Consider the following 13,747-nt stretch of genomic DNA (forward strand, 5'->3'; position numbering starts at 1 on the left):
CAAAGAAAGAACGTTTCCTAAATGTCTATTATACATCTGGCACATGTGAGGCACATAATACCCTCAAACTGCCATTTGAAATAGGCATTATTTTCTCCTTTTACAAATAGATACTTGGCAGTCACAAAACTTATAAGCAATTTTTCAAGGTTATAAAATAAAAAGCAGCCAAGGCCAGATAAAACCCATCATCTGCTGTACTAGGAAGTCTGTGCTTTCCTACATCATCCTATCAGATGGTGGTAGGTCTTTAAACAACAAAACCAATTAAAAATAAATTTGATCAACAAAAACATAATTGACAGAATAAACTATGTTTTATATTTAATATACTAAATAAGCTACTTTATGAGTAAACCAAGATACATAATACATTTTAACATTCAAAACAGAAAGAAAATGATCTCTAATATCAAATTAAGTTGTAATCTTGGCTCTGTGTGTGATCTTGGGCAAGTTACTTAAGAGATTTGTATGGCAAAGACTAAAGATTAAGATGATGCAGATAATGGTCACGGGTCCTCACACAGGTCAGTCCTGCACCTCTGACAGAGTGCCACTGAGGCTGTGAAGGATGCAAACAAACATATAGCAAAGGTTTTGATTTTTGTCACAAATTACTGAAGGAAAAAACCACGCTGCTCCCAATCCTCACCCAGTGCTTAAAATTCCCTTAAATGTTGTATCTTCGTAATAATCTGATACAGCTGATAAACAGCTGGTGTACATACAAAGAACAAAGACTAGAGTTGGTGGTTAAAGAAGGGGAGGGTAGGTTCAGGAGCCCTGAAGAGGAAGAAAAACACCCCACAAAGTCAAAGTACCACCATCCATGTCTTCAGAAAGACTTCCAGATAACCTTAACAATTAGAAATGTCTCCTATTGTCCATTGGCCATAAGGATACTTTAGGCCTTTATCCAGGGTAGACCACCATGACAGTTTATCCCTTTTCATGTCTAGAATGGTCTTAGTGTTCCCCAACCCTCCTCTAGAGTGGGAGAGTGAGTCTGCTATAGGAAAAGTACAGGGGTTGTATTTTGGTATAGGATCCAATAATGCTATACTTCTAGATGTGGCCTAAGCATATATTTATTTTTTCATATGTCTATGCTTTTTACCTGTCTGGTCCGTTCTACCTCTTCTCTAATAGATGAATTGCTACTCGTCTTCCCAAACACAGCTCATTGTCTACTGAGGTCATTACTACTTTCCAGGGTTAGTTCTACCTACTCAGTGTTTCCAGGGCACTTATATATACACCTTCACTTGCCTTACTGCAATATAATTAATTTATTGAATGTCTGTTTCTCATACTAGATTGGAATTTCCCTGAAGGCAATGACAGAGTGTGTGTATATGTTTGAATTCTCAGTGTCCAAGCATCATTCTACTGTTGTGGCTATAAGAGTCCACTTTATTAAACATTTCAGCCTGTTCAGAGAAGCAAGTAGAAAATTTCATGTTCTTAAAAACACCATTTTTTCATCAGTAGGAAGAAAACTATGCCCACATGCTTTTTGGTTATACATTGAACATATCTGTTTTAAAACCAATAGCACTTAGCATTTCGACCTGAGAGGAAGTTCAGATTTCCCCTCCAAGCTTCCTAATGGATAAGTAACGAGTCTAGGGTCAAATAACTGAGCCAGAAGATTTGAGCAAACCATTTTCTTAATTTTGCTGACCACACTGCTTTAATAATGCCAGTACACCCTTATTGGTCTTTCAATCAGATAGCTGTTACCATTCAGTTGTTCTGAAGAGGAACAGAAGAGCTAAGGTTTATATTTATGATACTGAAATATATATCATGGCTTATAAAAAGAAAAGGCCTAATCAATGTTCTATGATCAAAATGATGTAGATTGCATGTATTAAGTAACCCTACCTATCATTATTATTATTATTAGTAGTAGCAGTACGAGCAGTACTAACCTAGCCCTTTCACTGTGTCTTTAGTAACAGTAACATGTATTTTACAAAAGATTAAAGAGATTGGATAAGCAGCAAACTGAAATCTGAGCTGTTACTGTCAAGTTTCTAGTTTGGTTTGGGAAGTATAACATTCAAATGATCATGAAATAAAACATACATAGCTCATTTGCATTTTTTACCCATTCTTTAACAATTCACATTGTTAAAGATCTATAAATTACATATGTTTCAGGAAAAGCATTCAGATAGAAAGCCATAACTTTCAATTCTCAGTTGTTTTAGGCATTGAAAAGGTAAATAAATAGTGTAACTAAAAGTTCTCTTAGAAGTGTATTATTTATCAAGGTATCTGTTTTAAAAATATATTTCTTTTAAAAACTTGAGTTTCGACATAGAATTTCAACATAAAATATACTTTTGATTAATTAAAATGTGTTTATTATTTATGTATCCTTAATAGCATTCAATATGTTTAAATACTATTTTTAGCATGGTTTCAAAGTAGTATGATCATGTTTGAAGTTAATGTTAAATATATTGATAAATTAACAGAACTTAAAATACTAAATTCTAAATACTGTAAAACTACCTAATAAATCATAAATAAGATAGCAAGTAATACAATATGTAAGTAGGCTTGGCTTGTGAAACTTCCTAACGCTTCTTAAAGAAATCAAGGTTTCATCCGAGTTCAGCGGCTTTCCCCTTCTCTGTGGCTCATCCTGGACACCCGAGACAAAACGGAGAACTACCTCCAAGCAGTGAATGCTGTTACGACTAGGGGCGCTAGTGATTTCCAGTTTCTATTCTCTTTCCAGGCTGTTCTGTCCATTTTGCCCTTTTGGTTTAAAAATGAAAGAACTATGAAACACCAAAAATACACTGTTTCTTAAAAATCAATCTCAGACTAAAAAGAAATGAGATGCATTTTTCATGTACTAATGTGGTATATATATTTTTTACCTGTGTAGTTCTACTAAATATTAATATGTAATTTAACTTTCATTACTCTCATAGAATTATACCAATAAATTACAAGAAAATTGCACTTACATGTTTTAGCAGTTCTGTCAGTTTTAAATATGATTTCTGTTAATCTAGCAGAAATCATCTGTTATACTGTTGAACCACCTACCCCTGCACAGCACACAACTGTTAAAATGTAAATTGCCCAACTATTTTTAGCTGCTGCTGAAAAAAATTCCTGTCTTCGGGAATAATGATTTGAGGCATTGTGTTCATTTTGTTTATCAAGCAGCTATTCAGCCTCTAGCGGGCCCAAGTGCTTATGCAAGCAAAAGCTTTTAAGAATGCCTGCAGCTGCAATCCAACCTTCCAGGTAGGCTGCAGGTTCAGAACACAGCTGCCCTAGGCTGCATAAAACTGAGATCCATCTGGAACTGAGTTTCAAAAAGGATTTCAAATTAGAGTTTTCATGTATCACACGGAAGAGAAGGCGGGGGAAGAACATAGGAAAGAAGGAAAGCAAACAACCAAAAGATGATATCTCTACTTCAGCCTTAATAAAAAATGGAAAGCTCAGACCCATGCCGCTCCTTCTAGATTACTACTTGCCAAGCCGGACGTTCCCATTCAGTGTACACGGGGATGAGCTGTGACTCTCCAGCAGCACCTGCGCCCTGTGTTAAGTACTGCCAAATAAAAGCCCCACATCAATTCACACAACAAAGAGATGTACCCTGCAAGGCTTGGGGCCTCTATCCAAAGCCCCACTCCCCATTTGTTCTAAGCAAAGGGAGAGGAAAACATCTTCCCTCCTCGCACTAGGGATTTTTAAATTGTAGGTGGATTTATGATGTAGGTTCATTTACAAATACTTTTACTCTTTAAAAGAATAAAGTATATTTAATAGCACAAACATCCCTACAGCATTAGATTATCGTGGCCATTAATGATTGTTCATCAAACCTTTCCAACCTCCTTCACGAAAGCTTTTTATTCTCAAAGGATACATTTTTGAGCAAAGAGGGATCAACAAACTAGTTGCTTGAAAGCTTTCCTGATGCTAGGCTGAAGTTAGGAAAGGCTTAATGAAGGCTTTAAAATCCACACGGGCTTCACAATGAACATCTGACTTGGTGATTTATGCATATTAATAACTTCAGTCCTACAGAGGCAAGCTGAGCCGAACATGTCCTACGAATCTTAATGTCTTTAGCTCCACTGGGATTATTACAAATGTAAATTTCTAAGATTCTCAGCTATTAATCTCTGTCTGTCCTCCTGTTCAGCAACATAATGACTAATTAAACATCAAAAGACCTGTACAGGAGATCCTCTTTGACAGCTACCGGCCTAGTCCTCTTCCCAAGAGGGGAATTCAAATGACAGGGACATGGAGTAAAAGCATATGAGGAAGCTACAAATAATTGCAGAGAAACCTAAAAACCTAACATTAAATGCGGATTTATCTCAATCAATGACTCAGTTAAGCAGTGAACGATTACTGTGTGAAGCTTATTGACACCAACCAAACATAACACTTACAGCCAGCAAACACTGAATATCTGGAATCAGTTTGTTTAGCACCAAGTCAAAAAAAATGGGTACTTACAGAAGAAGGCAAACCAGGAGGCACCTTTCTGACTTTCTTTGCTTGCAAAGGATCTGCACATGGAAAACAGTGTATTTCATCAGCATTTATATTAGAAAAGATCAGCCTTCAAATGAACACGAAATACTTTTTCCTCCTAGTGTCTTTCTTGTTTTCCAGTACTTAGGAGTAAGCAAGTGTATCTAGGGATGGAGACCTCACTCTTTCTAACTGGTTCCAGTGCAAAACAGGTTTTCCTAATGAAGCGATATATATTCTGAAACACATTATCTCGTAAGTTTGGGAAGATGACAGCAAAATAAATAAGAAAACAACAAACCACTAAGCCTGTGTGAGGAAAGGGAATTAACATTTTTAAGTACCTATTATATGCCAGGCTGTACACTAAGAGGCACTTTACATCTTTTATCTCAGTTTTATTTGCAGAGACGCATTTGATGCAACAGGTTATTTTCATAATACAACTCCTTAACAGAGACACAAATTTAGTGTCCACATCACACTGAGAATTTGGTTAAAAGCATATTAAAAAGACTAAAAGCTAATGAGATGTTACAAATTATGTTAGAAATTTGACAGTAATAAAAGGAAAATTAAGGTTATAATAATGTCAGGGATATGGTCCCCAAACTATTAAATATAGTCATTGTCATATATAATGTCACAGTATTCTGTAAGAATATTTACTTTAACAATCTGTGCTTAAAAGTGCAACTTCAGCACTACTTACTGTACAATTTATCCTTTGATGTTTATGTTTATTGCCAAGAAATAATTACAAAGAGAAAGTATATTTATTTCTAAGACATAAATGATTTATTAATATAAATGAGAATGAGTATTATCATATGCCTAACCAGCCTCACTTGGTATTTTAATTTTACTTATCTGTTAAATTTAAAATTTGTCCTTATTATTTTTTTAAAAAGTTGGTAAATAGGTACAACTTTCCAATCTTTCACAAATAATGGGTCAATTTAGGATTTTTTCAGAGGGGTTCAAAATTAAGATGAGAGAATAATATGAAGGCTAACGCAAAGTATATTTTTGAAAACTGTAAAAACGAGAATTAAACAAGCATTGTATTTTCCTGGGTCACAAATGATATGACATAATAAGACGTGTTTAAGAAAGAATGAAACCTATTTAAATTGGGAATCTTCACAGTAAATCTCCCAGGAGGTTATAAAGCTAAAAAAGCTACTTTATAAGTAGCACGTGGGAAAATTTTAAACAATAAAAAGGGGAAAAGCATTCATTACCACCTAAGTCACTACCCAAGAGGCAGCCTATATTTCCTTAAAACAAAAGCGCCAAAGATAAACATCTGATACACTGTTATTTATAAAACTTACAGCCAAAATTTTTGTTCTTTGTGAGGCTTTTCTAGAACTCGATTTTTCACAATATAGCATTCCTTGAGCAAAAGCCACGCTCTATACCAAGAAGAGTCAGTGAACTGCTCCTACTATTTTGGAACCCATCATTCTATTATGGGGTAATTACTCCTAGGTGTTGCTATTTAGTTCAGGACAGTTTTTCCCTGCCAGGTGGACAGAAAATTTTCTTTTACATTTTTATCTCATCATAAGCTGCCACTATACAATTACATACATAATGTCAAATTTAAAATCATGAATTTGGAATTCACAGTTCACTTTTGAGAGGCTGCAAAGTGTAATAGTTAAGAGAGTAAGCTGGCTGGATTCAAATTTGAGCTTCATCATACAACAGCGGTGTGAGCGTGGGCAAGTTACTTAACCTCTCTGAGCTTCAGTTACCTAAGATGGAAAAGGGGGAAATAATACCTCCTGGAGTTATTGTAATAAACATAAAACATGAAAGATGCTCAGGGCAGTGACACAATAAATTTTAGCCATTAGGTTTATATTAAAATCTGGCAAAATGATTGTAAATTGGATTGTTAGATACTGTTCTGCAGAATGTTGGTTGCCTTAAGCATCTAAGTAACTTGAGAAGATGCTCAGATTGTTGTAGATGATCTCTGAGGTCATCTCAGCTCTGAGATTTTATGAATAAATGCAACGCCAAGAAACAGTGGCTAAGCCCGAGAAATAATAATGAAGAATAGAGTAATAATCCACGAAGTGGTATTCACACGGGACGAGTGGGCCTCCCTAGGTACCAAGCCTTGGCTAATAACTTACTTAGCTTCTCGGCCTTGGTTCCTCATTTGTAACATGAGGGTCATAGTACCATCTCATAGAGTTTTGGTGAAGATGTAGTGTGTACAAGTATAGCACAGTACCTGGCTCGGAGGAGACAATGAACAGTATCTATCATTATCATAATAAAAGTGAAACTGCATAAGATTAATTTCCAGAAAATTTGAGTTTTTATGAAACCCACTCCTCCCCACGCCCCCGTTATTTCAATAGTTCATTTTCAATCTGAACTTTTAGTAATAGTATATTGGTCCATAGTAGGGCTTTTTGTCACAGAATGTGTTCACTTAACGTACTAACAAGGTATTTTCTAGAGTGACACTAACACATCTGGACTCAAATGAATGCTCCTGCCCTGACTAATTTTATGGGAAATAAAAGTGGAGATGGAGAAAAGACACTTTACAATTTAGCTCATTTTTTTAATAACAGAAAGTATACTGGCCTAACTCATCTGGGCTCATCCTAACGGTATGTATACTACTAAGTCACTCCTATTGCTAGAGGGGGACACATCGAATCAGACCTCTGCTGAATGTGACAATCCATCACTGTGCCCTTTGTTACCCTCAAGCATACTCTAGACCCAGAAACTAGGGTGATTTCACCAAAATAGAGGTTTGACAGAGGTAGATACATAAATTGGAGGCAGTCAAAAAATACTTGTGGAATAAATAAATAAATAAATAAATTTTCTTTTGGTGGGTTATACTTATTTTAGAAGCTGGCCTATCCTTAATATAAAAATGCTTTACTACTTCAATTTTCCTATTAAAGGGTTCTTTCATTAGGAATCACCCCAAATTCCCACATTTAAACAGTGTTTGGAAAAAGTGTCAGAGTACACCTGAAGCTTGCTATAAGCAGCAACACAAAATAGACTGGCCTGGTTAGCCTATGGATAAAAAAATGGAGGGTTGGATGCTTAATAGGTATTGAATTTCCTTTTGAGGTGATGTTTTGGAACTACACAGAGATGATGGCTGCACAGCACTGTGAATATACTAAATGTCACTGAACTGTATACTTTAATAGGATTAATTTTATATTAATTTCATCTCAATCTTTTAAAAGACGGGGAGTCGAAACAATTCATATGCAAAGAACACTGGACATGGAGACAGAAAATCTTAAATTTTATCGTGGGTAAACCACCTATTAATTATATGAATGTGTCCTCTTTTGGGCCTCAGTTTTATGTTAAATCTAGTATCTAGTATCTAGTATTTTTCTAGCCTAGCAGGGCTGTTGTACTGATGAGATGAGAATGTACCTAAAACCACTTTGTAAACTGTTCAGCATTTTATCAATTTTAGTCAAAAATAAGGTGTCAATATCAGCTCATGACATTTTTAAAAGAGGAAAAACTAGTCCCATTTTTATGTCCTGTTTTTCACTATTTAGTTCCTCCTACATTGATAACCAAACAAGAGTATTAAATTGTTTATTAAATATCTAATAGATGTATTATTTTATGCACATAAGCCCCAATATCAACATGATACGATAGAAACCAAATTTCTTCTAATTAAAAGTACAGCCAGAAGAAGAGATTAAGCGTGGGGGAGAAACATCTGTAGGATGGGATCTGTCATGTGATACACTTACCAAGTGCTGCAGAGTCATGGAGTGGTCTTCTTCTGGAACTTGTGGCAGAGAATGAGTAGTATGGTGTCCCAGGTTTTCCTGAAGACAACTGTGCTGGGCTTCCAAGCCCTAGATCTTGTCTCAGGAGACTAGACTATAAAACAAGGCCAGAGAAACAGGTTACCTTTCCACTGATAAACAATCCAAGTATGAAAATTTCATCACTTCTAAATTATTTATAGTACCTTCAACAATGCCTTGAATTCCGGAAGCACCCAATAAGTACTTATTTGAGTTCTAGTAGACAATAAGTTTAAGCCTGTATTTTCTCTTGTTCTCCATCCTCATGTTGCCTGCTTTCTAGTAATTATGTAAATCCATACAATCTTAAGGTTGAAAGACACTTTAGTTACTATGTGTTCCCACCCTTTAATCATCAAAGAATATTTTTGAAAAATGTCCATCCAGTCTTTGCTTGAATGCTTTCATGACCGACCACACATTGCATTCAATTCTGTTCTTTTTCCTTTCCTTTCCTTTCCTTTTTTTTTTTTGATAGCTCTCACTGTTTGAAGAGTGTCAATATTTTCAAGACTAGTAATTCCTGTTTTCTTCAACTGTGTCTCATGACAATGGGTTGGAATGTGCTCCTCACCATCCCTGACACAGACCTCTGAATTTATTTTCAGTTTCTCAAAGTCTCTTGGAAAACAGAATAGATGACAATGCGCCAGATTATGCAGAGTAGTTTTCAACACTACAATTAAACAACCCATTTGTACGAGCTCATATCGAAAGGTTACAAATGGTCACACCCTGTTATTCCTTATGGAATATGATGCAATTAAGTCATGCCTTTCCAATAGTGTCCATGTTCAGTTTGTGTTTTATGGTCCCAAATACAAGATTTAACATTGATCTCTGATAAAACTCATCTTGTTATACTTGATCCATAATAATAATCCATTTCTAGCGTTTTTAGATTTTGTGTCTGTCAGCCAATGCATTTGCCAGCCTTCCATTAACAGTATCTAGGCCTAAAAAAATGTGATAAAAAAATGAGGACGACAAGTTGAGGAGAGAGCCCTAAGGTATGCTACACTGACATCATGAGAATTTGTCAAGTGCTTCACTGAAATGCAGAGATTCAGCAGCCCTGACCTACTCATGCAGTGATGCTATCATAAAGCAAATGAAGTTAATTTGCCAGAAGTTGGTTCTAAGCTTTCTGGGTGCTGACGGAAAAAGAAGACCTCAACTGGAAAGGGTGTTGGATCCTCTCAAGTGAAAAGGCCTGTGATTCCTCTGATACATTTACTATCCTCCTATGTCACAGGTAACACCCCTTACTGCCATCACCATACTCTTAGTAGTGGTCCTTTCAGCCTCTGAGTATCATAAAGATACTGAGAAATAAAACTCAGCTTGGACAGAATCAGAAGAACTTTGCAAAAGTAGCAGCCCCGGCCCTGCATCCATTCTGATAATCAAGAAAAATTCTTATTTCAGTTTATCATACTATTTAATGATTCTTAAATAATTTGTTTTAGCTTAAACAAGTTGAGGTGAAATTCACATAACATAAAATTAATTAAACATTTCCAATAAGTGACATTTAGTACATTTATAATGTTGTACAACCATCACCATCTAGTTCCAGAACATTTTCATCACCCCAAAAGAAAACTCCGTATCTATTAAACAGTCACTTCCATTTCTCCCCTCCGGTAGCCCCTGGCTCGTGTCGCTATGGATTTACCTATTCTGAATATTTCATATAAATGGAATCATACATTATGTGATCTTTTGTGTCTGGCTTAGTATGTTTTCAAAGCTCATCCATTTGTGACATGTTATCAGTACTTCATTCCTTTTTATGGCCAAATAATATTCCATTGTGTAGATACACTACAATGTGTTTATCCATTCATCCATTGATGGGGCATTTTGGTTGCTTCTAGCTTTGGACTGTTGTGAATAATGTTGCTATGAACTTTTGTATACAAAAGTACCTGATTTAAACTCTTTTTGGTATATATACTTAGGAGTGGAATTGCTGGGTCATGTGATAATTCTACGCTTAACTTTTTGAGGAATTGCCATACTGTTTCCCACAGTGGCTACATCAATTTTATATTCCCACCAGAAATGGATGAGGGTTCTAATTTCTCTACATCCTTGCCAATACTTGTTACTTAAAAAAAAAGAAAGAAAGAAAAATTATAGCTATCCTTGTGGGTGTGAACTCATGATGTCGAACATCTCTTTATGGGCTTGTTAGCCCTTTGTATATCTTCTTTGGAAAAATGTCTATTCAAGTTCTTTGCCCATTTTTAAATTGGGTTGTCTTTCTGCTGTTATTATTACGAGTTCTTATCTGTTATGTTTTGAATACTAGACACTTATATGATTTGCAAATATTTTCTCCCAGTTTATAGGTTGTCTTTTCACTTAATGTCCTATGATGCACAAAAGTTTTTAATGTTGATGAAACTAATATATCTATTTTTTTGGTTGTTTCTCATGTTTTTAATGTCATATCTAAAGATACATTGCCAAACCCAAGGTAATGAAGACTTACCCCTATGTTTTCTTCTAAGAGTTTTTGGTTTTAGTTTTTATACATAGATTATTGATCCACTTTGAGTTAATTTTTGAATATGGTATAAATCAGGGGTCCAACTTCATTCTTTTGTATGTGGATACCAAGTTGTCCTAAGACCATCTGTTGAGGAAAATATAATAGTATTTCCTTATTCAGTGGTCTTGGCACCCTTGTTGAAAATCAGTTGGTCATAGACATTTGGGTTTATTTCTGAACTGTCAATTCTATCCCATTGGTCTACATGTTTACTTTATGCCAGTTCCATACTGCTTTGATTACTGTAGCTTTGTAGTAAGTTTTGAAATTGGAAAGTGTGAGTACTCTAACTTTATTCTCCATTTTCAATATTGTTTTGGCTATTTGGGGTTCCTTGAAAGTACATATAAATTTTACAGTCAGCTTTTTCATTTCTGGGGGAAAAAAGCCATTGGAATTTTGATAGGCATCGCACTGAATCTGTAGATTGCTTTGGGGAGTACTGCCATCTTAATAACATTGAGTCTTCCAATCAATGAACACTGAGTATTTTTCCATTTATTTACTTATTTCTTTTTCTGTGATGTGTTGTGGTTTCCAGTGTATAAGTCTTACACCTTGTAGTTACAATTATTCCTAGGTATTTTACTCTTTTGGGTGCTAGTGTGAACAAAGTGTTTTCTAATTTTATTTTTAGTGTGTTCATTATTAGTGTATAAAAATACAACCACTTTTTGTGTGGAATCTTGCAACTTTGCTAAATTCATTTATTAGCTCTGTTTTATTGTGGATTTATAAGATCATTTCATCTGCAAATAGGGATAGTTTTACTTCTTCCTTTCCAATTTGGATGACTTTTATTTCTTTTTCTTGCCTAATTCTTCTGGTTAAAACTTCCAATAAAATGTTGAATATAACTGCTGAAGGTGAATATCCTTTTCTTGTTCTTGATCTTAAGCTGAAAAGCTTTCATGTTTTCACCATTAAGTACTATATTAGTTGTGGGTTTTCATAAATGACCTTTAGTAAGTTAAGAAAATTCCCTCATATTATTAGTTTGTTAAGGGTTATGAAAGAGTACTGGATTTTGTCAGATGCCTTTTCTGTATTAATGAGATGATCACGTGATTTTCTCCCTTCCTTCTATTAATAAATTACATTGATCAATTCTCATATATTGAATTACCCTTGCATTCCTAAGATAAAACCCACTTGGTCATGGTGTATAATCCTTTTAATGTGCTGCTAGATTTAGGCTGCTAGTATTTTGTAGAGGATTTTTACATTAATTTATAAAAAGATATTGGTCTGTAGTTTGTCTTTTCCTGTGATATCTCAGTCTGCCTTTGTATCAGGGTAATACTGGCCTCAGGACTTAAGTATTTGAGGAGTGGTGTTAATTCTTCTTTAAATGACCAATAGGAAGGCATTTGGTCTTGGGCTTTTCTTTTTTGGGAGAATTTTTATTATTGATTCAGTCCTTTTACTTGTTTTAATTCTGTTCAGATTTTCTGTTTTTTCTTAAGTTTTGGTAGTGTGTAGATTTCTAGGAATTTGTCCATTTCATCTAGATTGTCCAATTTGTTAGCATATACAATTGTCCACAGTATTTTTTAATAATCCTTTTTATTTTTGTAAGGTTAATAGTAATGCTTCCTATTTTCATTTCTGATCTTAGAAATTACTCTCTCCTTTTTTCTTGTTAGTTAACCTAAAGGTCTGTCAATTTTGTTGATCTTTTTAAAGAACCAACTTTTTACTTTGTTGATTCTATTGTTTTTCTACTCTGTTCTTTAAAACTTCTGCTCTAATCTTTATTATTTTCTTCCTTCCGCTGGCTTTGAGTTTGGTTTGCTCTTCTTTTTCTAGGTTCTTAGGTGTACAGTTAGGTTACTGATTTGAGATCTTTATTCTTTTCTAATGAAGGTATTCACAACTATCAATTTCTCTCTGATCACTGCTTTCACTGCATCTGATATGTTTTGCTATATTGTCTTTTCATCTTTATTTGATATTGCATTTAAAAAGCCTATCAACAATGCTGAAGCACACATTAAGTAATCAATGTACTAAACCAGCCAAAGATCATTACATCTTTTAGAAATGCTGATAATTAATTTTTTTTTTCAGATTCCTCAAAAGGTAAATTCTTCTTTGAACAGAGTTGATACCTTCTTGATAAAGGAGAAAAGCGAGAAGAGGATTTTAAGCACCAGATAATATGATGTATACATGAAAAGACTACATAATATTAATGTAATTATTTAGCATTTAGTGCACAAATTCCAACAGATACAAGGTTAGACAGATTAAGAAAGAAAGGTGTGATTATCAGACATAAAAAAGAAATAGTCCCCCTTAAGATAATATTCTCCAGGAGAAATAAAATTGAGAAAACAATCAATATAAATGTAAATAACAACACATGTTCTTTCTATTTCTAAAACAAACCATTATCAATGGACCTCCTGATTACATTACTTGTGTGACGTAGGAATCATTAAGTCTTCTGCACGTTATAATGAAATTTCCATGGTCACATATGTTTTGTGTTTTTCTTTCGTTTTTACCCGTTAGGCACATTTCACATTCTTCAAATAGCTATCAGAATAGGCTCATAGTATGTTAGATATAACATATTATTACCACATGTTTGAAGGCAGGAGTCATGTACCTTGAAATTTTCCTTTAAACAACATTAGTCTTTTAGGATATTCCCTGCTCAGAGCAAAACTGACTTTCATGATATCATGTTTTTGAAGCACCTGCTATAGTTATTACTTCACCTGCCTTTTCTCAGTTAGAAGGCACATACAAAACTGGTCATTGTACACATATGAGCAAATACACGAGAGGAACTGTGCTCATGTCTATTAACAGT

The 13,747-nt window shown here is 34.7% G+C and overlaps 1 protein-coding gene across 12 annotated transcripts in view; it reads right to left on the reverse strand.

Annotated features, from left to right (window-relative positions):
• Positions 1–13,747, reverse strand: part of TCF12 (transcription factor 12) — a 390,613-nt gene that overhangs the window by 76,034 nt on the left and 300,832 nt on the right. For all 12 annotated transcript variants that reach the window (XM_033108034.1, XM_033108033.1, XM_033108043.1 and 9 more), the window contains 2 exons: positions 8,307–8,439; positions 4,513–4,565 (listed from right to left, as the gene is read on the reverse strand). In XM_033108034.1, the coding sequence (XP_032963925.1) occupies positions 4,513–4,565; positions 8,307–8,439 (186 nt within the window). The remainder of the gene's footprint in view (positions 1–4,512; positions 4,566–8,306; positions 8,440–13,747) is intronic.

The sequence above is a fragment of the Rhinolophus ferrumequinum genome, chromosome 6, assembly GCF_004115265.2.
Source record: "Rhinolophus ferrumequinum isolate MPI-CBG mRhiFer1 chromosome 6, mRhiFer1_v1.p, whole genome shotgun sequence".
NCBI classification, from domain to species: Eukaryota; Metazoa; Chordata; class Mammalia; order Chiroptera; family Rhinolophidae; genus Rhinolophus; species Rhinolophus ferrumequinum.